The sequence below is a fragment of the Temnothorax americanus genome, unplaced genomic scaffold (assembly GCF_048541705.1).
Source record: "Temnothorax americanus isolate GAGA-0224 unplaced genomic scaffold, ASM4854170v1 Scaffold1, whole genome shotgun sequence".
Lineage (NCBI taxonomy): Eukaryota > Metazoa > Arthropoda > Insecta > Hymenoptera > Formicidae > Temnothorax > Temnothorax americanus.
Window position 1 is genome coordinate 8,267,517 of NW_027509230.1, and position 24,430 is coordinate 8,291,946.

Genomic DNA, 24,430 nt, shown 5'->3' on the forward strand with positions numbered 1-24,430 from the left:
TCGCACCCCGACGGACTCCCGATGCCCGTCACATGCGAGCACGCCTTAATGCACCTTTTATTCCGCGAAAACCGCTTCATTCGAGAAAATTGATCGAGTGTGAAAGGCCTCGTTCCACGATCCATTAGAATTCCATGCGCTTTGATCTTTTCAACGAGCCGGAGTGTATCCGATCGCGCTCGGTCGACCCTCCCCCAGTTCTCTTTTTTTTATGAAAAGCGATTTCCGCGGAAATCAAGCGCGAGTGCAATGAAATTAAATTTCAAGCCAAACAACGGTCTAACACGGTTTATCATTTTTTCAAACGGCTTTCTAAATTAATTCGCGTGCAATATTACGGTATCAGTATAAAGCGTCGTCCTGTTTTCACAAAAAACTGTGAAAATCTGATCTTGTCTTTTGAACCATTATATACGATGCTTTAGAAATTAATATTTAGTTTATTTAATAATTTAGGTTAATATAGATAATAAATGATAATTAACATTTATATAGGCTAGAACGGCCTATAGGTATGAAGTATAACGTATCGTGAAAGATTCAACATTCGGATTTGTTTCGCTCCGTGATCCGCGATGTCTACGTCGTGGATCGCTAAAGTACGAATGCGACCAAATCGGCAAGCTGCAGGTATATCACTTTTCAAGAGAGCCTCAGGCCTCGGGAAGCCCACAATTTCTGAGCGTAAGCCTATCAGCGTAGAAGCCATTATTGTTGGTCACCCCTCGTGCGGGGGGGAGTTGAAAAGACGACGAGGGCTAGAAAGAGATCGTTTTTGAGACCGCCGATCGTCGCCTTGCTGGGCGCGCCCTGGATGTGCTCTGATGCCCCCTAATGGCCTTAATGAAGTGTGTACACCTAATGTGTACGTAGAGTCGGGCGCGGCGTCATAACGACACTAATTTTTAAGCATAACCGTACACCCAGTTTCACAACGTGTGAACAAGCGAGGTTTCCAAAGGTCCCGGGCTTTCGCCGGCAAGGATCGCAGGACGTACTTTCACGCGGAATCCCTTCCGATCCGAATCCGCAGCGGGGAGTTTCGCGTTCTTCGCTGCAAATTAGGGTGATTTTGAAATTGGGCATCCGAACCGGTTAATTTCGAATAGTTCAGTTCTTGACGCTTTATAAACATAAGTGTCCAAATAAAAATATGTACCTTATGTCAATTATTACGTTCTTATCACGTGTAAGACTAATGTAATTTGTTGAACGCGCTAATTTGTGTCGAGTAATATGCGTTTTTATTATATTTATTATATAAGTTGCAAGAAGAACTATCATCGAATCAGTGATCGAATAACGTATCCCGAAACAATACATATGATTTGAATATAAAATACACTTATCGATTAGTTACATCGTAAATTAACGGAACGTTAAACAGATGAACATTGGCACTATAAAACTAAGCAGAAATTCACTTGTGTGCTTTAACATTTCAAATGAATCCTACTACGGCAGATCGGGCATTCTCGCACAAGAGCAGCGATTATTATTTCGCGAAAGCAATGTTAATTCCGGATAATGACACTCAACGAATTATTAGCGCCGAAAAAAATCACAACGTTTCGTATGCGATTCTAAGCATTATATCTCCACCTACGCAAAACCGCTGTAGTAGCATCAGCTATTGTGGATGTACTATATGCGTGCTTAGGAATATTATTTCGACTTTACATCCAAATTAGTCTGTGGTTTTGCACGAATCATTTATACGAAGTTTATGTAGAAACCATAATAATGTTTGCCGCAATGTTTACACGTACAAAATATCAAATGCAAGGATATTGAGTTACGCGTTAAATTATACAAGTTAATACGTAAAATTGTAGCTCTTTCAAATAAAGCTATATTAATAAAGCTGTCCACATATGCCTAGGCAACTTCTGCATTACGAATATTATATATACGTTAAATTAAAAATAAGTTAAAAAATTATGTTATTTATAAAGTCGTTGTATATATTTTTAAATCGGAAAATAATGCATAGTTCATTATTATTCGTTAAAAGTACGTCTTTTATTGTATTTTATGTCCTTGGAATTGTCGTCCTAAGTTTCCTAGTTCGGGAAGATTATTTTGTGAGTCTGATTCTCTATCTGATTTTTATTATATAAATTTATTGCACAATCACACCGCGATTGTATTGTATATTGTATTGAATAAGCAAAAGATTAAACAGCATTTAGTTGACGAATACGCAGCGAAATTATGGTGATAGACTCGAAGGAAAGATCAATGTCGTTGATTAATCGACGATGATGTAATCGACGTCGGTTTATATCACGACTGATGGATATAAATTAATAGAAGTCATTTGGGCTACGTCATTAATATCGGGGTTTCGCACGTGTATTGTCGCGATAATTTTTGCAAGACGGAAAAATCTCTTTAAACGTCATCACTGCCAGCAATTTTTGCGCAGAAAAAGAACGGAAAGAAGGAGAAGAGGGTGATGCAGACAGAAGCGTTGAAGGACGAAGAGGTAGAAATATGAAGTGAGCATATTACTATTGAGAATAAGTACCTGGCTTCGAGACGGGTGCTCTGTTCCGGAGAGAAGGGCATGGAGCAATGGGGGATGGTCGGTGCGGGGGTGTAAATGGGGTGGCACAATGGGCACTAATGGATCTCAAGCCGCCGCGAGAGGCGCTGCTTTTAATCTAATTGTCCTTCGTAACAACCGCGATCGCGATCAGTGGTATTCAACTGTGATCCTTCATCTGTGCTGTAGCATTTTATAAAAAGGCGAGAAACAGCTAGTGGAAATCAGTTGAAACAGGCGGACAGGCGTTTAAAGCCGGAAATATCGCTTTTCTTCCATTTTGGAGAATGCGAGCGCAATTATGTGTGCCTGGCGCTGAACAACATTATGTTTTCCAAAAAATATTGGCCTGTAATTTATCTGAAAAAGACGTGAACCAGTTAACATTCAGAATGCATAAATTATACCAAATATTTCGAGATTATTAATTTACAACGTAAAACAAAAAGATACATAAAAGACGTTAGATCGTTTCTTTAAAAATGTTCATCTAATATCATAAAATTGTTAGTATTCTTCAGTATATACGCTATTTCTCTAACTTCTCTGTAAAAGAAGGCTTACATATTCGCGCCGAATATCCTAAAGACGCGAGATTGTAGGGCCGAAACCGAAATTCAGCAATACCGTCTGACGGACGAAATCGAGGCGAAGTGGACCTCGAGCGTTTCCTTCTCCTTCTTCTAGTGCGGTTCCATTTAGCGGAACTTTGCAGCATTATGCGACGCGGTCGTTGAGCTAAAACGTAAGCGGAGCATTTCGAAAGCGTGCGCGTACTTCACCTAATGTGTCAATACAAAATGTCTGCGCCGCTTCTCGAGCGCGCCGTCCTGAGTTCTTCGCCTAAAAACCCACGAAGGTGAACACCTATATACTCATCGCAACAACCTGCGTTGCCATTTGCGTTTCTCTGTCGACATATTTATTTACTTATTTTTTATTTTCCCTAGTTCTCTCTAAAAATTATTAAGAAGAAACTATCGAGTAACCGTTACAGTAAAATGTTACCTGTGCCGAGCCTCGATAAAATACCTTCGAAATGAAATATCATTCTCCCAGCCGCGTTATCTGTGTGTTTTATCGAGCTCGCGCGGATCGCGCGGCTAGTGTCCAAGCAGGTGGTGCAATAATTACCTTCCCGTGCGATAACGCCAGGCGATAACGTTAACTCTCGCGTTCGTCGTGCGGCCTTCGTCCTTTGCGACAGATAAATTTCTGATAACGCGTATAAATTGGCCGGATTGTAATTGCCGTTGTGCGTGTTACCGGCGTTCACGCCGGGATGCGCCCGATCCCGCCCATACGGACGAAATTCACTTTCGACGGCGGAAAATGCGGAGCCCGGGGTGAAACGGAGAGGGAGAGAACGTTAAGGGAGGGGGAGGGGGCGGAAGGCGGGGGTGCGCGATTAAACGCGCGCGACACAGTCGGCGCGTTGGGGCCCGTGGGAATCCGGGGGTCCGTGCGGGGGCACCGCCAGCTGCGCGGAATTCAGGAAATCGTTGTAATGACGCGGCCAATACGCCAAATCTTTTCATGATTAATGACGCGGAAGCGATTTTGTAGCTCGCCCCCGTGTGAATTGCCCTCGGACAGGACGAATTAGAGTAGTTGAGGCCCGAATTGACGGGTGCGAAAGAGTCGGACCTGAGGCACCTGTGGCTTATTAATCGTGATTCGCTAGTAAAGACTATTATATAGAGACGCTTGAAAATGTAACGTATAAATATTGAAAATTGATCACGTGCAGTCGATGGCGTTTCTAATGCTTCCAAGCACCTCTCTCTTTCACTAGCCCTTAATTTCATTATCTTTATTAATTCAAATATGTCTACTTAATTTTCTCACAATTTTTTTTTAAAACTGCACCGATTCTGATAATTATTTGAGATGAGTAATTAATTAACTAATAACTTATCTCGAACTTTTTTGTGAGGAAAGATCGTTTCCGACTGTCAACGTTGTGTTGGCAGATGACGATAGACGATGATAGTTTTGAAAGAAATACAGTTTTGTGTGGTTCTTTGTTAGGTTTAATATATTTCTTTAACTTAATGGGTAGCCTACATATTTACACAAAGTTTATATTGATATATATGTTACATATGTATACATGATATATATCTAATGGTCGTATGATACATGTATTTTACAAAACTTCCTTACACACTCTCTCTCTTTCTCTTTCTCTCTCTTTTCACTTGATACGTACACCGACGATCCTGTACGGCACTTATGTTCTTTTAAATCTTGAAGGAATTCTACGCGGTTGCACTCATCTATCTTTTTTACATACGGGATAAGGCAGTTGTGACAGGATGAATACGCAACTTTTATATTTTTTTGTAAAGGAACATAATTAAATCAAATTTATGAATTATTTATTATTAAATAATATTTTGATGTTATAGTTAGCCCAGTGGAGCAATTAGTCTGATCAGCCTTTACATGTTGATTCACGTAGAAAAACGCAATCAGTTTTTGACATCGATGAAATAGATTGTTACGTGTCGCCGTCGAAATACAACTCGAGCAGTGCTAAATAATTACGACGCAAATAATAGTACGTAACCCATTATATTATAACAATGCATGATTGCGCTATGTGCATTGTTATCTGTCAAATCTCACATTTTGATGTTTCGCTGCAACGCGAATAAAAATAAGCAATCAAATGTCTTCTCATAAAGTATAAACTGTTAGCGGTCTCTGTAGTTTTCTGAAATATTTTATTATTTGTATATATATGTTATTTGTTTAGCGACAAATAATATTATATATAAAACATAAATTAATAAATATGTATTATATACATATATTTGTATATTAATATATTAAAAAATAATTCATGAATGATATATTTATTTTCTGTTTATTAAAAAGTAACACAAATTGTTCTGTTAGTTTTGTTGAATATTTTTGAATATTTCCGAATGGGAGAAACTACATTCGTTATTCCGTGCGTTTAAAGTCTCTGTTACATTATTATATTATTCAAAATCCAATATTTTTGTGTTTTGCCGTGAGTTTGCTTTTTTATTTAAAAACATATTTGAATAAACCGATTTGCAATAATCGAGTCTCTATAACTCTAGGTCGAAAGGCCGCGTGTATTCAGTCAGCAACTAATTATTGATCAATGACTGGTAAACTTATTATTGCGTCTTGCGCGAATATCTAATTGGCGCTGAAGTTGTGTAAGTTCAACAATCTATCGATTGGACTACGCTGCTGATTGAACATGTTCAAAATTAACAATACGACCGATACGTCACAACAAATATCCAAATGTGTATCAAATGTTGTCTGTTTTCTACTGGAATACATGCTACTCGAATCCAAGTCCTACAGAACGTCCCGGAAGAAAATGCAAAAATAATTTTACTAATAGATCTTGTGACGGAGAGTCTTTTTTTCTTAACGACACGAATCCATACTCTTTTTTGCAGCCTGACAAACAAAATAAACTTCTGACGCATACAGGATACTACAGGTTCGCGGGTGTTTACGGCCGAGCGAAAATTTTACGTTGGTATCAAACGGTTCTTTCGGGTAAACCGAGGAGGTTTCTTTGTATTTACAAAAATCCGTAAGCTCTCACAGTTAATTGTCCGCCTTGCGTAGCGCCTCTTCCGCCTTCACTCTCAGCACTTCCGCGCTCTGCTTCCTGATCTCGTCGTCGGACGACGCCGAATCTTCCTCCCTGTCGTTCTTCGAGCTCAGGTTCTGCGGTATGCTCTGCACCCCGAGATTCAGGGGGTGCCCGTGCAAGTGGCCGCCCAGGGAGTGACCGTTCACGTTGCTGTGGTTCAGCGACGAGCTCGGGTTCAGGCCGACCGGGAGCATCGTGCCGAGGGACGCCAGGTTCTGCGGCAACGGCAGGCCGATGTATTGCGACAGGAGGGCGTGCAACGGCGGCAGCTTGGGCGCGCTCGGTGGCCAAGGCGACGGGAATACCGGAGGTATGAACCAGGGAAACGCACTCGTCGGCGGACCCGAGGAATCCGCGCCGGGAACGCCGCTGGCCGTTTGCAGCAGCCGCGCGTGAAGGGACAGCTCGTTAACACCTGTAAACAGGATTCGACCAGCTTGCTTACTCCTTTGACGCTGCTTCAAATTCTGATATAAGAAAATTGAATCGACTTTGTTTGTGAGCAATCTACGCTATCTATACTTTAGAAATCTGTTTTATTTTTTTACTTTTATTTTTTTTCCAGACTAGAGAGTGTGAAAAGGATTTGTTATAATTATTTTTAGAGAGAGTTAATACGCAGAAGAAATTTGGGATTCTCGTAACGCGGTTGGAAATACGTAATAAAAATAATTATTATGTGATATTGAAATACTACAAATGCTGAAGTTATTAGATTTTTTTTCACTGCTAATATCGCACGTTCGATGTATACAAGCTTTATCCGCAGAGCGTCTCATGAAAAAATAATCGGCCAGGTTTCTGTTCTATATCATTCGCACGTGATGGCTGCGACGACCGACACTAAAATTAGACGTAATTGTCGTTGATTGCATCTACCCTTTATAACTTGCGCCCTATCGTTCTCTCTTGCGCATATTAGCAAGCGTATAACACACGTGTTACTGTTACTGCAAAGCAAGGGAGCAATGGTGGTGGAAAAAACGAGCATTCGCGATTACTTCACTATTAGAAGGAAAAAGAATGAAGAGAATAAAAAGACATTAATCCATGCACTGTTGCGAAAAAAAAACAGAAAAGAAAAATACAAACCAATTTCTAACTCGAAAAATTTTTCTATTTTACTGAAACACTTGAGAATAACAATTATGCAACGCACGGCAAAAAATATTTAAACCGTATTACATTTCAAGAAATTTTGTAAAGTAAAATATCTGATTGTCTAATAATTAACAATTGCAAGACACAGTTTTTCTTACTAAAAGTTTCCTTTTTTGCTTGTGTCAAAAATAGTATTGTCTCCACGAGCAATTTTAATTTTTTTACAATTAGACTCACCTCCTTGCTCGACGTGCATGAAACTCGTATCTCTGCCCAAGGCCTTTTCCTTCTTGCGCCATTTTGCACGTCGATTTTGAAACCACACCTAAAACAAAGAGGAATACTTCGTAGAGTAAATATTCAGCACGATTTCTTTATATTAATTGGCATTAAAGATATTAAGCAATTATTGCAAAATAATTTTTTAGATTACTAAGAAAATATTATTATAATCTTAATTTAATTAAATAATTTATTTGAACCGTTGAGAGGCGATTCATAATTTCAACTGATTATGAATTATCGAAATACCAGATGTACGTCATGAAGATCCAAAATTAGCAGGAAAGGGAAGCCCATGAGAACCCCAGACGCGCGCGTATCAGAGCGGCCAACAACAAAAGCTTGCTCTCGAGGTTGATTAAGCTAATTGTTAACAATTATCCTGATTTCCTTCGTACCCCTGCATGAGTACTAGCAACCCCTGCCTCCGGCTCTCTATTCTCGTCTACCCCTGACGACCCTATCGCTGGTCCGGTTGCCGTATAAATACTTTCGCTTTCCACCTGAGCTATTCTGAATTTTCGTGGGTACCAGAAGAGGGGGTGAAAGAGAAAAGAAAAAGAAAAAATAGAGAAAAAGAAAGAACATTTTATTATATCTTTATTTTCACAGAAAGAAAACTGAATCATATACATATATAAAATATAAAAAATGTAAATATATATTTAAATATGTAAAAAACATAACCATGGATACATATAGATAAACTAAACAAACAATGAATACTTAAGCATATACTAAATTATTTAGCAGATTTACATAATTAATATTATAAATAATACAAAAGATTAAAATTAACAAGTGACAAAGAAAAAGTATGGGTTTCGAGAGTCAAACGCGGTTAGCTGTGCGTGAGTTAACGTTACGTAACATTTAATTAACAATTCTATACAAAGTTATAAATCGTAACAATTGAATTTTACATAACGTTAACTCACGCACAGCTATATATAATCGTGTTTGACTTTCAAAGCCCACTTTTTCCTTGTTACCTGGTTAATTTTAATATCGAGAGTCTTTAGTTAATTATCCATTTAATAAAAGATTAAATTTATTAATAGTAAAATTTTAAGGTCGCATACTCTTTCGCATCTGAATAGTTTGTTAGTCTTTTCTTCGGAGAAGGCGCGAAAGATTACGGTTTATCGTATACGCGACGCGACATTAATTATAACTTACTTGAAAACCAAATGAAATTATGACTTATGGCAGGCCGTTGGATCGAGACAAATTAGCGAGTTAGTTCGGCCGGGTTGCGGAATAAAATCAAGGCAACGTGAGAAAATCGAGGGTGCACTGCCAGGGAGAAGGAAGTGGCATCGAGGAAGAGAAGAGAGGAATAACGTTGAAGCGAGGGAAAGAGGTCAGCGTTGCGAGACCGGAGGGAGGAGGGGCATGAAATTCAATTGCCTAATTGCTGTTAATTATTTAATCGCTCCTGAATAGCCTCTAACGCTTAAGTGCTCGCAAACCTTGCGTCATTTAAGCGACCCACCGCGAACTCGAAAGTTTGCAACGCCGACGCGTTTCCTTAACTCTATACCTCATTAATCTCTCGAACCATTTACCATAGAAATCGGCAATGTACTTTCGCAATCTGTACATCGATCAACGTTGAATTTGGAACTCTTATAGATATACCTTTTATCAATTGAACCTTCGATATGATCTCTCTATTAAACTTTTAACCAATTTTTTTTTAAATTAACATAAAGTTACCTTTTAAAAGAGAAAGATTCTTAAAGAACTCTTTTTTTAAATAACATATTGTTTATTAAGAAAGGACATTGTCTTTTCGCGAAAATCGCACCGCGACGACCACGGTAGCTTATAAAAATTCCATCCAGAGTGTCCGGCGGTGGCAAATCTGCCGGGGTGTAGGAAACGTCAGAAACGACTCGCGATTGCATTACCATACGCGCCCGATCGTCGATACATCGGCCAGCCGTTAATACCGAAAAATGGGGTAATTTCGCATCTGGAATCGGCGCGTGAGTGGGGGCGGGGGGAGGGGTTGGGCGCGCGGGGGGAGAGGGGTACTGGAGGATTTCCTAGATTGAAATAAAGTGGCCGTGGCACCACTGTGCGCCGCGGCGGATCATTTAGCGGTTTTGTCGAGCGACGGCCAATTGCCGGCATTGTCGCTCCGCTGTACCACAATGGGCCAATCGGAATGTTCTCTGTCTCTTTTCAGCATCATCGCCACCCTTCCGCCGGCGGCACCACGCAACCCTTCGCACTCTCACCCACGGTTATATACATGCAGAAAGTACGTGTACAAGTGTGCGTGCGCGCCTCCTCTAAAATTGTCGACAGTTTCTTTGTCGTATACGTCGGAATAAAACAATCGAATCGGGTGATTCGATTCAAGAACGCACCGATTCAAGAGTATTTCTTGAAAGAAAATCGATAAGAGGTTCTTTCTTTATCTGATATTCGTTAAGGATCGTGTTGCGACGTTATAATGTATTCATTTCGATACTCATTTATACGTATAAATACCGTTTATGCATGTTAATTTCACCAGCACTCGAGCGAATTATCGTTACCATTTCGCAAATAATTGTTTACTGATGTAATTTAATTATTTATTTTATACATAACGTCATTCATTTATATAATCGCAAAACTGAATTATTTCTTACGTTTCAAAATTAATCTGCTTTTACTACAGTGCATATATTAAAAAGAGATGGGGAGTACAAATCATCGCGAAACAATGTATACCCCGGCCGTTATCATGGATTGGACTACAACCCCATCGCTGCAACGTACTTGAATTTTCAAGGACGCCGGTTTAAAGTAATTCCAAAGCAGATTACTAGTCTGCACGAGGCAGCCCTTCTTCTATAAAATTAATCATCGAATTCGGGGCGTAGTGTATGTTTCGCAAAATTACAGATGGAAAACGCAGCATGAAATTTTGCGACACAATAGTCTCTAATTAGTTAAGTGACTAGTGCCTTGAGGCTGAGTCGCTAAAGCGCAATTCTGCAAGCGCTCGAGGATGCTTGAAGTTCCTCAAACCTTCGCAAAATCTACGTATAAATCGATCCTCGTAAAAATTGCACGTGCAGAAAATCAGTTTACGCTATTGTGCATTAATCGCTATACTATAGAATCACTTTATCGCGACGAAGAAATGTAAAAACCTAATTCTTTGTGTGAATTATGAAATAAATTTAAATCTATAATTATGAGTAACAAAACTAGTATCCTAATAGTTATTTAAATATGTTTTGCCATGAACGTTATTACAATACAGCATTTTTTGCTTATATGGATTATTGCATCATTTTGCCTCGAATTCTTTTTACAATCTCCATATTTAACATCAAAATTACGTGCGAGCAACGAGTTAACCTTTTAAATTTCATTCCGCTGATGACCGAATCTAAAACTCGTCATTAAAACTACTTACGAAACTTGCCACTATCAAATGAGCAAAACTCAACGACACTCGCGTGCCTCTCAGGCTTTGTGAATTCGTCCACAGTCAAAGCGACGAAAGGTTAATTATACTTCTGCAACTGTCTGGTAAAATCTGGCCGGACTTCTTTATCTCATTCGCCTCAAGCCGCATTTGTGGAATATTTGAATTAGTCATTGCGAGATATGGGCATAAGCTAATCTTTTGGAAGCACATGATAATCGAGAGTGTCGCGACTAGATATTGTATTCTTATAAAACACGATATTCAATAACTGAAAAGACAATAGGAATACGAGACACCCGTTGTCTCCTTTTGAGCTACAATATTTATAACATTTAAATTTGCTACATCTGTTCTATTTATAATTTATACCTCTTGCATTTTATTCCCATAGAAAAGAAAATTTTAAACATTTATGTAAATTACTCAAAATCATCCCATATCTATCCCATATTCCTCTCTTTTCTCAAATTAAGAACCCACGTGCCTTGAAATTTTTTAGTTTACTTTATATTTTTACCTTCCTATCTAAATATTTGCAAGAATTTTACTTATTTCTGCAATATCTTTCCTCTCATGGGCTTATGGTCATTTCTGCAATGATTGAATTAATGAAAAGCACCTGTACTCTGGCTTCCGATAGGTCCAGTCTCATCGCCAGCTCCTCTCTGGTGAACACATCCGGGTACTGCGTATTCCCGAAGGCCTTCTCGAGTTCGTGCAGCTGATAGGTCGTGAAAGTCGTTCGCGATCTTCGTACCTTGCGCGGTCGGTCGGATTCACCCAGATTCAAGGGATCGTGCAGCGCGTCGTTGATCTGATGATCGCTCAGGTGACCGAGCTCCGTATCGCCACCATCAACTACAGCGTCAGACGACGTCGCGTGGTCTGAAATCAACAACACGCAACTTCTAAAGCGCCAATTTATCTCTTTTATTCTATATCTCAATGCGTATTTTTTTTTGACAAAGAATATTTATTAATAATATTAATAATACAATTTTAAATAATAAAAGAGATGCGCTAAATAAATTCTCTCGTAAGTATTATTATTTTATATAAAAATTCTAAAACATACATTATTTTTATACCGTAGACATGCGTGCCAAACGTGCGTAATGCGCGCTGTAGTGTGACATTATTAGGATCAAATTTTGGAGGAACTTGTATAACTAATCGAAAAGGAGAACTTTCCGTTCCGTAAGACGCGAGAATTTGTAATCCTCGAAATTTATTTGGCGCATCCTCGCCCTGTTAAACGGGCGTATATACGTCAAACGGTACGTCCGATACTTGAGCGCGGGAAGCGATCGGGAGGCGATTAAGCCATATCGCTCGCGTTGCCAAAACGAAATTGTCGTTTTGCCTGATATGCCAACTCTGGCGGCGGCGGCGGTAGCGGCGGGGAGATACGGGCGCAATTTCATTTTTAAGCCGCACAACGACCGGTACCGATATAACCGATACGCCGATGACGTCCGATCGGCGGATTTGCCAATTTTTAAGCCTCACCCGGCGCTTTATTCTCTTTTTTTTTTGCACCGCTCCATACATCTGCCCGCGTGTACACGCCCGCGAAATACCCTACAAATGTAAGTGCGCACATTATACGTATGTGCTCGACAGTACTTAAAAGCCGTCGCTGTCAGTGATTAGCAAATATCACGAGTGCATACTGCCCACACCCTACCTTCTCCTCCTCCTTCTCCTGTCTCTCTCTCTCTCTCTCTCTCACGATACAGCAACGAGCCTTGCACCCCCCGTGAAACGCGTACCCTTCCCGGCTTTCTGTGATCGCGACCGCCTCGTACCCCCAGTCATATTTCCTACCACGATCACTCGTTTTGTCTTTGCGCGAATATCAACGAGGGTTTAAAGCCTCATTAAAGTAAACTACACGTAGACATAGTAGCCGCATATATAGATTGCCTGATTCGTCTCAGGTGAGAAACCAAATCGCGCGGTATGTCGTACATAAAATTTAATCGTACATAAAAGATAAGTTTATAAATAACTTTATGATAAAATAGTATAAAATCTTCGCGGAGGTTTTGTAGCGATTAATTTATTAATACATTTATGAAATTTTTATTTATATTTTATTTTTTATATTTACAAAAATTTATATAATTATAGCGACAACGATTATTTCAACGAGTTTTGCCATAAAACTTGCAACTCTACAACGGTCAAATCGATACGCGCAAAAATATTCGAAAAACGTCCGTGCAATGCGCTTGATATTGCACGAACGCCCAGATAATAACAAATCGGTTGATCTGCATATAATTTCGAAAGGCACTTGACGGCGTTAAAAATAAATTCATCGTAACGAGTTTTAAAAATGGAGCTTGCAGGCGCAACGAGCTATCGTGCCGTGCGCTTAACGAGATGTCGCGAAGGTATCGTCGAGCGAAAAGTAGCGGAAGTATCTCACATATTCTCCGCAAAAATACATCGCGGTAATGTCACGGCGAGAGCTATGCGAGCGGTAAAAATCGAGCATCGCGATAAACCTTGTTACCTCTTTGACGCTTGTAAGAAGCGATGATATATTGTATATATACACACACGCGCGCGCAACAAATTGCCGCGCGATTTATTATTCCTCTGTGAACCCTCCCTCGTGTCGGTAATCTTGAGAACGATACGCGCGATCCTTCTCCGACTTCCTCATCGTCTTTTGCGAGGAGCACCTTTCTATACTTAGGTTCTTTCTCGGGTTCTTTACAAAATATCGCAATGCTTTTTTATGCGGTCAAACTTTTTTATATGGAGAATTTGGAGTGGCATAAAGCCGGCGCCACGTTTTTCTCCTTGAAAAAGAAAATAACGTTATCAAAATATCCGTCAGTTATGAGAAAATCTTTAAATTCATTTTATTTTATCTCGCGCAGCGGTTATATTTTATATAAATGGAGGAAAAATTAAGTCTGCGTGGTGTAAATAACTCGAACATTTGCCGATCTATTGATGAAACTCATCACATGGACTGCGCCCTCATTACTACCCGCGAACTAGGCTAATTATTAATTAGCTAACTACATGTAGCGTTTTAGATTAATATACCTATTATAATTGGATAACGATCTGAGACCGAAGCAGCAATTTAACTACAAAGCTACATCTCCGTCTGCATCCGCTTACATGCACATATACTCAGACTAAATTTCATATTAAATTATAATCCGCTTCGTAAACGTTTCGCTCGAAATCATTTTGCGTTACGTTGTACTACATCTTCGAAACATAGTGTCCAGTTTAATAAATAAAATCTATCTTATTAAATGTTAAATAGAATTCCGATTAATTTTTGTCATGGATAAATTAGATGGCTCCGAATATTCCTCGTTAATCAACTGGCAAATCATTTGGCAAACATTTAAATAATGTCATTTATTTCATTTGCGCAGTGTAAATTTAAAATAATGGACTTAAATACGGCCTACAAAAAATATTGTTTCAATCCCATTTTAGTGAGAATATTCCAGAACTACACAGAAGCCTCTTATTTCAGATATTTAAGTACCCAAACAAATGACTATAATACAAATTAATCATATCAAGAACTGCCTGCGCCAGGTACTTCGTTTTCTTTTTCTCTGGCTCCTCTTTAACTTAGTTTCTTCGTAACTCAAATTTCTACCGTTCTGAGCACTCCAATTTAACAAATTCAATCGGCAACACATGGTAACCTTTTCGAATAACCGTAATAAGGCCGTACGAAAAGGTTTTACGATTATCCACCCCTGCACGTACATCCTTTTACGCGTCTCCGCGCGGACTAATTAGACAAGCATTTACTACTCGTGCGTAATAATGCTAATCCTACTTTTCGATGTCGATACATAGCCAGCAGTTGTGATAGGATGAACCGAGATACGATTGAAAACGTATGCACGCCGCCGGCGCCGGCGGCGCACGGTATGCACGCGTGTGCGTGCACGCGCGGAAGCCGCGCGCACGCACGCACGCACGTATACACATACGCGTGTAGAGAGAGGCATCGTCGTACTAATCCAAGCTGAATAGAGAGATTTCAATGTTTTTATGCTGAGGCACAATGGAGTACCCACTTGATGCTTAGCTCTCCACTGCTTTTTATTAAATCTACGATGCGCCGACGCCTGATGTGGACCAGGCGACTATGGGGCAGGGTAGGGATGGCCGAGAGGGTGAGACGCGCAGAGCGAAATTAAAAATTTATTTACCGTGCCGATCGCGCGGGCACATGTCGCGACTCGCGAATCATCACATCGTAAGGCGCCAAAGGAACCACCTGATGCAGTCATGAAGTCATAGATGAAAACACCCGCGTAATTGTAGAGATTAAGGGGAATCGCAACAATTCATAAATACGGACTAATAAATTTTAACAATTGATAAAAGATATTAATAAAGAGAATAGTCATCATGGTAATCAGTCGATGTAATTTATCATATTTCAGCAAAGGCATTCTATATTATGTTGTGTATCTAAACGCGTTATTACGTAGCCCTTTGAACGACAATATGATCCTTTTTCCTGGAAGATTGTATTATCTTAAAGTGTTATTTCTATAATTGCATCGTGTTCGTAAGCGTATCTTAAGCACTCATTATATTATATTACATACGCGGAAATTTCAAAAGTATAAGAAATCTTCTTTTCGAAAAAATTGTTATTAATTCATGGAAATTGTTAATTTTTTTATTCAGATTTGTATTATATGTCACGAAAATTTAGAAGTACTAATACCTAAGAATATTGAGAAACACAAAACTTATCTTTGTCACGCTAGGATTTATTCGAAGCGTTAACATGGTCAAAATTTTCTGGCATTTTGTGTTCAGTCTTTATTTCTTCTCGAACTGCACAAATTAAAGAAGAGAAAACAGGAGCTTAGGTCCAAGGACAAACATATATTATGGGCCAGACAAATCTTGTTTTGACAATAATTAGAGGATAATGGAAATGTTTTTGTACGACCAGACAGGTCCGGAATGATCATCTTCCCGATAGAACGCCCTATGCGCCTACGCGCCTATACATCTATGCGGATTATGCGCCTAAGCGTTAAGCGTTAAAAGGGATTTGCGATCCGTTCAGTCGACGAAATATACTTTCGTGAGACAGGAGCGGATTATAAGTGGCCGAGGACTTTACGCTGAAAATCTAATAAAGTCCTTAAAAGGACTTACGTTAATACGCCGGCCACGAGTGTTCAACGGGATAAAACGCGACGAGACCATGTTTTCAAAAAAAATATTGTAAAACGCGCGCGTTTATGAAAATTTATAAAATGCAAGCCCCTTAGGAATCCCATATAAAAATGCATAAAATACGCTTAAGGTAGTCGTCTCGTCAGGGCATGTATTAGATAAAGTTTTCGATTTCGGATTTTATATCAAATTATATGATCAGCTTTGCGGTCGATTTTTTATGTGGCTCCTTACCGACTATTTACTCTAGAAAATCGATCTCGAAAATCACAAATTTTGCATTACTTCATACAGACGGCCAGAAAAAGAAGGCTCTATCACGGTTTCAATCACATATTTTCGCATTTTTCGATTAGATGAAGTGAGAAAAAAACATTGCTTTTTGTACATTAGATTTCGAAGAATCCGATGCGACCATAAAATATATATAGTTTACCGGAGATTTCGCTGCTAATTTTTTAGTTTATTTTAGTGAAAATGCGGTAATCGAGCAGACATTTTTTGGTCGAGGTGAGGTTGGGAAGACTTGGCAACGCCGCTGGCTAATCACTGTAGTTGCAGGTTATGGGGCTTTCTTAGCCGACGTGGATAGTGATTGACACCCCTGTCATGCGTTTTGAAACCCTTTCTCAGTACGTGTCAAAATTCAATCGAAAAGTATTTTTCTCACTTGTAACCTTTCTCGACGACTCGCATGATCAGCTGATCAAAACGGAGTCAAATGAAAAAAATCACATAATTTGCAAAAAATAACATACTTTGTCACGTATGGAATTTTACACCATACGTTATAAAATTATTTTTCTCTTAGCAAAAATTGCCTGAAATATATTTCTGAACGTAAAAACCTACAAACAGTCACATGACTAACACGTAGCGAGACGCCTACCTTAAGTTTAGAGGAAAGATATTTGTTTTGAATATACTGGAGTAATATGCGAGTAAATAGACACGTCATTATTTAAATATTATGTGTACATTTATATCTGAATAAAAAGTATAGATAATATAAAATATGTTAGATTAATAATATTTGGTAATATTGCATATTGACTCAAATAAAGATGGGATTTCATGATTTTATAATCCGAGTTTAATAATTTATGCAATGAGAAGTGTTTGTTCACCTACATTTATAAAAATTATCACAAAATTGTCGAACATTTACGTATAATAAAATAAATATTTATGTAATATATACTATATATTTCCTATAGTTGCATATCTTTTCACTCTCTTTTTCTCTCTCTTTTTCTTTCGTGTTCATATAATATGATAAAAATAGTGATATAACAATAAAATATCTACAGCCACAAAATATCTACAATTATTATGGCAAATATAAATATATATAAAATAATCATGCAGTAGTGCTTTTAGAGTTGGCCATGAATTATAATGGATACATAAATCGACTCATCTGAGAATGTACAAACATTGCAAGTACACATAAATTGCACTTCCAATAATTTATACATTTATTATAATATCCAGAACATTGTTCGTACGATTATTTCGTACTTGCACGCCACGTGTAACATTTCTATATTTGTACACCGCACAAAGAGACAGTATACGCGTCGAGTATATATATGCGATGTTTGCGTGTCGTAATGTCGTACCTTAAATTCGCGTTACAGCAGTTATCACTGATCGCATATAAATAAAAAACTAAGTAAATCTCCTAGTAAAATATATCCTTCATAAAGAATGAAAAATTTAAACAATTAGAATCAAAAGCCATGCGATCCAAGCTTAGGTCTTTGAAAGCCTTATATTAGTTTCTGTATATACATATATGAAAAATTTAAGATAAAAGGATCATCGAGCTGATCATTTTAGATTGTAACATTGAAAACAATGTTACCCTTGAATCGTTGCAATTAAAATCTATCGCAATCTAAAAATCAGAATCATCAGAGAACGATCACTTGCACGATATATCCGTAATAAACACGTGTATAAATCTAATAAGAAAGCTCTTTGCTATGCTATTCTGCCACCTTCTTAAAACCAACTTTTCAACAGAAGTGTCAAAAAGAACATTATTTATCGCATTTGTTTAATTTTAAGTGGTCATTAAACTGGTCATCACACAAATAATAATTTTATTTAATTAAAATTTACTTAAAATTATATATATATATATATATATATAAATGTTTAAGTTAATTACGGATGTAATTAAGTTAATTAAGGTAATTAATACTTTTTATTACTTTTTTGAAGCTTAATAACCATCAGAAATAGCGTCTTATGTTCAATAGTTTATGACGTAAATTATCGATCTTCCAACGGTTTCTTATTGAGACGATATTATTATATGAAAAAATGACTTACATTGAGCAATAAAAGGCAAAAGCGTGTTCGTGGTTCGTGCATTTAATAAAAACGTGGGGCAGCGATCGCGCCGTATTGTTTTGTTTGCCTATATAAAGCCACGGCTGTGGCTCAGCCAGTATACGTAGCAATGTATAGTTCTTTAAACTTGATAATATGATTTATCACGCCATGACGATTCTGCAAAAGTGAATGCATCGAAACAATCTGCCGTTCGTGCGGTCTCTTCGCGTCTTCGCAACCTAATCACGTGCATGCACTCGCGTGTCGCAATATACCGTGTAGTAAATTCACGTTACACCGATCGTCGCCACAGATTTTGTAACCCGCGACGACCTAATTACGTTACGTTGCCTTTAATCATACAATCCTAAGGTTAACGGCGTATTCCTATGAGATTCGTATCTTTCCTTTACCGTGCCATTTGCAATTCTTTCAATCTACAGTTGAAGTTGAATTTCTTAACTCTCTTTTGAGATTAAAATAAATAAATTTACGTTTCTTTTTATTTATTATTTACATATTAGTACGTTCTCTGTTACAAACAAAAAAAATTATAAGAAAAATAAAATTGTCCGTATGTATTTTTTTCATTGAAGGAACTAAAACGAAAAATCCCTGGCATTGAAGATTAAAAATTATAACTTACAAATTAAAATAAATATACAGAGATACATTTGTTCTAATTTATTAGTTATAAACATTTATCTTTATATTATCATTTATAATTAATTTTTTTAATTTGTGTACTTTTAAAGAAAAGATAAATAAATCTCTGATAAAGAAAATATACCCCCTATAAAGGTTTTTTCTAAGACCATTTACCACGCAAGCAGATATCAAAATGAGGTCATCTTTAATGACTTCGATAACTAGCTGATTGTTATATGGATAATTACCGTATAACGAACGTTTTATCAAATTAATAATCGCATTTCAGCGGCGTTATAACATCGTAAAATGTATACGAAAATAATAAATAAGGTGAAACAGAAAAAGGTGAAAATTTTATTTAAAACTTTCTCTTTAACGATGCCCATCTCAAATCGAAAGTTAGTGAGTATTCTGTTTTCATCTTATATATGGCGTGAACCTCTTCCGAACTTTAATAAATAAAAGTTTGCAATGCTGCCTGTTTATTCGTTATTTATGCGAGTGTTTGTCTAACCTATTTTATTACAGTGAAAAAAGAGAGCGTACTCGCAGGTATCAAGGTAATAAAATCTGTAATGGAGTTTCTTGTTGACAAGTCAAGTATTCCGAGAGCGAGTGAAATTATCAATCTTACCGCGATTACGATCGTTTCGTGAAAGAAAACATGATTATATCGTTATATTAAACGCGTTGTAAATTTCAGTCAGAATACATACAATCGATCAGTTAATGAACAGCCAAAAAAAACATTTGTAAATGTATTTAAAATTTATATATATAGGTACGAATAGAAACGATATTAGGTCAGAGATAAAAAGAATGAAATTAACAAAGTTATTAAAGTTAAACAACATTAAATAGCAAGTTTTTTGTCTTTGAGATTTTACTATTGCTGTGTAAGTAAACAGCACTTTATACAATGCAAAATGATAAACAATGAAATGCGATAAAGAATAAAATACGTTATCAATCATAAATATCTACGATTAAAATCATTATTAACTATAACAATGATTAAAAACAAGACATTTGTGTATTAAACTCTAACTTTGTCAGAGCAAAAATTAGAATTACATTGCAGTTATATTTACGTTTAACTTTACTTGAATTAACAACTGTGTGTTTGGTTTCTCAAAGTTTTGTTTTTAGTAAATATAATTATACGTAATAGAATACTAAATGTATTTTTAATTAGAATTTCTACATTTTGATTTGTAAATGTAATTAAAATAAAATGTGTACTTATTTATTCGTTATTCTATTAATATATGAAAAGTAGTTTTATAATTAAGAAAATTATGTTAGTCAACATAGAACATAGAGAGCTTCTGAATGATCCAAGTCCACTCATAGAAATAACTTGCGCGCGTTTCTCGAAAAGACAAAAGAAAGACACTTTGCCGTACCTTCATCCTTGGCGTGACCCAATATCTGATCGATGCTGTACACATTTCTCTTCTGATTATAAGTCTGGGCCATATCTGAGAGACAGGAGTCGTTCGTCTTCGAAATCACTGACGTAAGCTCCCGCGATTCGCAAATATAAATCGCAATACGAAAAACGGCAGTCCTTGATCCACGAAAGTCACTGGCAAATCATAGATTCTCTCGTCCCGGGTGGCACGCGCGCAAATTGAATCTGCCGCCGAGTCGAGTGCGGTCCAGGCGGAAGAGGGTGCGCGAAAGGAAACGAGCGAACGAAAGAAAGATAGGGAATGAGGAGAGACAGGAGGAACGCCGAACCTCGTTCTCCACCTTCTCGACGGAAAATGCGTCAATCGACGGCGCACCACGCACTGGCTCGTCGGACATGAAAGCAGCCCTTAATATCGCGTACACCAGCCCCACCTTGCAACCCCTAACACCGCCATATTAGCCCCTCGGCCAATGGGAGCGCGTGCTTTTCACCCAAAGCCACCCCGTAATCGGAGGCTGAATGAAGCCTGGGCGGGGAATATTTTGCCCTTTCCGCGTAAATCCCCGGATTTTTTCTGGTCCCCCTACCCGTCTCACCCTTCCCTCCCTGTCCGTCCGCCCTCTTGCCGTCTCTTTTCGCTCTTCCAGCTCTTTCCTCTTCTTCTACATTCGATCCATCAACCTACGCTCATCTTCTTCGTCGCTTCCATCTTCTTCCTTCGCCCTGTGCGGTCCCGGTATCACTTCCTTTCTCCGTTCCTTATTTTCTTTTCTCGCGGATTTATTCCACCTGTCATTCGTACCCGTCATTTTCTCATGTGTTTTCCTTTCCCGTTTTCTTTTGACACGCGAAATTTTGACAGGTTACGGATAATTCGATTATGACGATGTCTCATTGCATCATTCTATTCTCCATCAAGAATCTTATATAATTATAATCTTAATTTTATTTTATGCTACACTATAAATTGTCACGTGTGATAAAATGCGACACTATTTTTATGAATAAAGAGAGAAAATAATATTATCTTCTTTTGAAAGATAACTTAACAGCTGAATTCCGAGCGGTTTATTAAAAAGAAACAAATAATGCGTTACTCATTGACAAGTAGATAAATATTACATAATATTATAAGACAATATAATAAATTCTTCCAATACACATCAAATCTATTTTTATATATTTACTGAAGAAGAAATGGAATCTCTTTTACGGATTATTTCTATGTCGCTCGAGGCGACTACAGACATTCTTGGAAAAATTGTCGAAAAATGGTCCTCTAAGAGGTCTTTTAAGCATTCTTTTGAACTGCAACTTGTTTTGACTCTTGTCTGTCTCGCTTGTCTGATTGTGCGCTATGATTTAGCTCGAAACTCTTTCAACTCTATTTTTGTTACTTTCAGCGTAGATAAGTAACACGTAGTCCCCCCCCCACACACACACACACACGCTCACACGCTCACACACATAACCTTAGATGTAAAATTTACAAAGTATTTATTGTGCAGAAACATGCTGTTTTGGTTTGCGATTTTATCTTATTGAAAGTTTTTCTTAGGTAAAAACGTCTTCTCGATAATGCGGAATTAATGACAAAAATACCTGAAAGGTATTTTGAATTATCTCGCAATATAAACATGTAACAATAAAACAAGATTCCAAGGGACATTTTGCAAGGCCTATCTTTTTTGAATCTACGAAAAATGTGATTTGTATGTGTCTCGTTAACACACCAGACTGGTTCTAAGACATTTTTCGAACGAAGCAATCCTTTAAATCAATATAGAAATCTACTAGACACGTATTATAGAAGTTTTCGGAATAGATTCCGAAATTGTGTTTTCCCTAGAAAACACAATAGAAATTTTGGAAATAACTAAACAATTCCGATTGGAATCCATTCCGAAAAATTCCGTAATACGTGAAATCATGACATTTCACTATGACTGTGAGAATCTATTTCTAAACCAGTGCAAATCCAAAGAAACATTCTACATGTTGTTAATTTAAAGAAGAGCTAGTTAAGTATCGCGTTTCATAAATTACAAATTGTGTATTTTTTGTTTAATCGCTTCTCTTTAATCACAGTACCGATTATAATCCATGCCGTGCAGCGCTCGAGAAGTATAGCCTCTCCCCCCCCCCCCCAAATATTGCGCAGAAGAAAATCATCGAATATTGAAAATTACTTAAAAGACATAATATTAATTTCTTTGTTGAAGATTTATCAATACAGTTTGTCTTGTCGCGAGTCCGTGCGCGACTTGGTGGTTCGATAAAACGAGGTATCGAATCTCCGCATTGATTTGGTTGTACAGAATGTTTGCCGCCATCTGTATATAAAGGCGTGGGTGTTCGATCTCGTCCCTGCTTGCCTCATAGTCGGCTTTATCATGCAAATATAGTATCGATACTCGGTTGTTGTGACGATAAAAAATAGATTTCTCAAAGTACTACTCCGATATGACTAATAAAGCCGTCAAATATAAAATCACAGAAATACATGATACTTATATCGTCAGATATTATATACTAATATACATGTATGTATAAATATCTTAAATAAAATTTATTTTTATACACTGAATGAATACAAATCCAAATATTTTTTAAGGCATTTATGCCCATCATTATAAAAAAAAAAACATCTTTATCTTCACAAGTCACATAGGCATTGAAATAGACGTTGACAAAAAATGTTTTAGAAGGTCACAATATAATACTTTATTATAGAAAAGATACAGGATTTTTTGTAAATAAGATAATATAATAGATGAGATAAACTCTCCGAATAACAGAGTGTCCCCTTAGAGACTGTAAAAAAAATTGTACGAAAAGATAATCTGTTAATGGCTTGCAGTCATTATAGCCAACCTGTAGTGTTAATAGTTTTGAAAACTTCAAAGAATTAATAAAATATTCTGCTTTTTAGTGCTTCTTAAGAAAAGATTCGCATGACTCTATTAGTTTTAACATAAAAATACACATTAATGTAATCCTAAAATCGGATTACCGCAGGTAAATTTGAACTGACAAGTTTTTCTAAAATTTTAAGATTTTCAACTTGCGTATATTCTTAAAAATTTTGAATTTATAAATATTATATATATTAAATTTTTATATTTTGCGAATTACGTAAAAAGAAAATCAATGTAATTTCGTCAATAAAATTACTCAACTGGTCACCATAACTGCACTGACTTCTCATTTTCGCTAAATATGCACTGTATTGCGAATCGCGTCAAGATATAATTATAATAATCGCAATATAAGTTCTTTTCAAATAATTTTATCTCCGTTTAGATTTTCAAGGGACTCCACAGAGCCTGCTAAACAAACTAAGTGCGCATACATTTATTCATATTGCATAAATACGATTCGCATCTGTTTTCAATAATTTGCGGTGACGAACGTTCTGTAAAATCATAACGTATTTATAGAATCATAAAGATCTACGTAATTACGGTGTTGAAATGTATTATACAGATTTTTAACACGCTCATCGCCGTAAGCTCATCCCTTTCTGAAACACTTTAATCCTTAACGCACGATTTCTCCGCAACTCCCATCGTAAATAAAGGAGTCATTTCGCGAATTAAGTGAGCAAAAATTAAATAACCTCATACGTTTGCATATCCAGAATGATTACAGCATCGTTCGGCTCCTCATTTGCGCGCCGGATTCATGCCGGGATGTATAAAACCGATGTTGCCGTGCGCGCCAAACGGTCTCTCTCTCTCTCTCTCTCTCTCTCTCTCTCTCTCTCTCTCTCTCTCTCTCTCTCTCTCTCTCTCTCTCTCT

The 24,430-nt window shown here is 37.4% G+C and overlaps 1 protein-coding gene across 1 annotated transcript; it reads right to left on the minus strand.

Moving 5' to 3' along the window:
- Window positions 1-4,574: 4,574 nt before the first annotated feature.
- Window positions 4,575-21,013, minus strand: Hbn (aristaless related homeobox homeobrain). The gene is made up of 4 exons (XM_077402676.1): window positions 20,619-21,013; window positions 11,639-11,904; window positions 7,539-7,626; window positions 4,575-6,615 (listed from the first exon to the last, which is right to left on the minus strand). Exons 1-4 carry the CDS (start codon window positions 20,689-20,691, stop codon window positions 6,152-6,154), a joined length of 891 nt encoding a protein of 296 aa, XP_077258802.1. The 5' UTR covers window positions 20,692-21,013; the 3' UTR covers window positions 4,575-6,151.
- Between the last annotated feature and the right edge of the window lie 3,417 nt (window positions 21,014-24,430).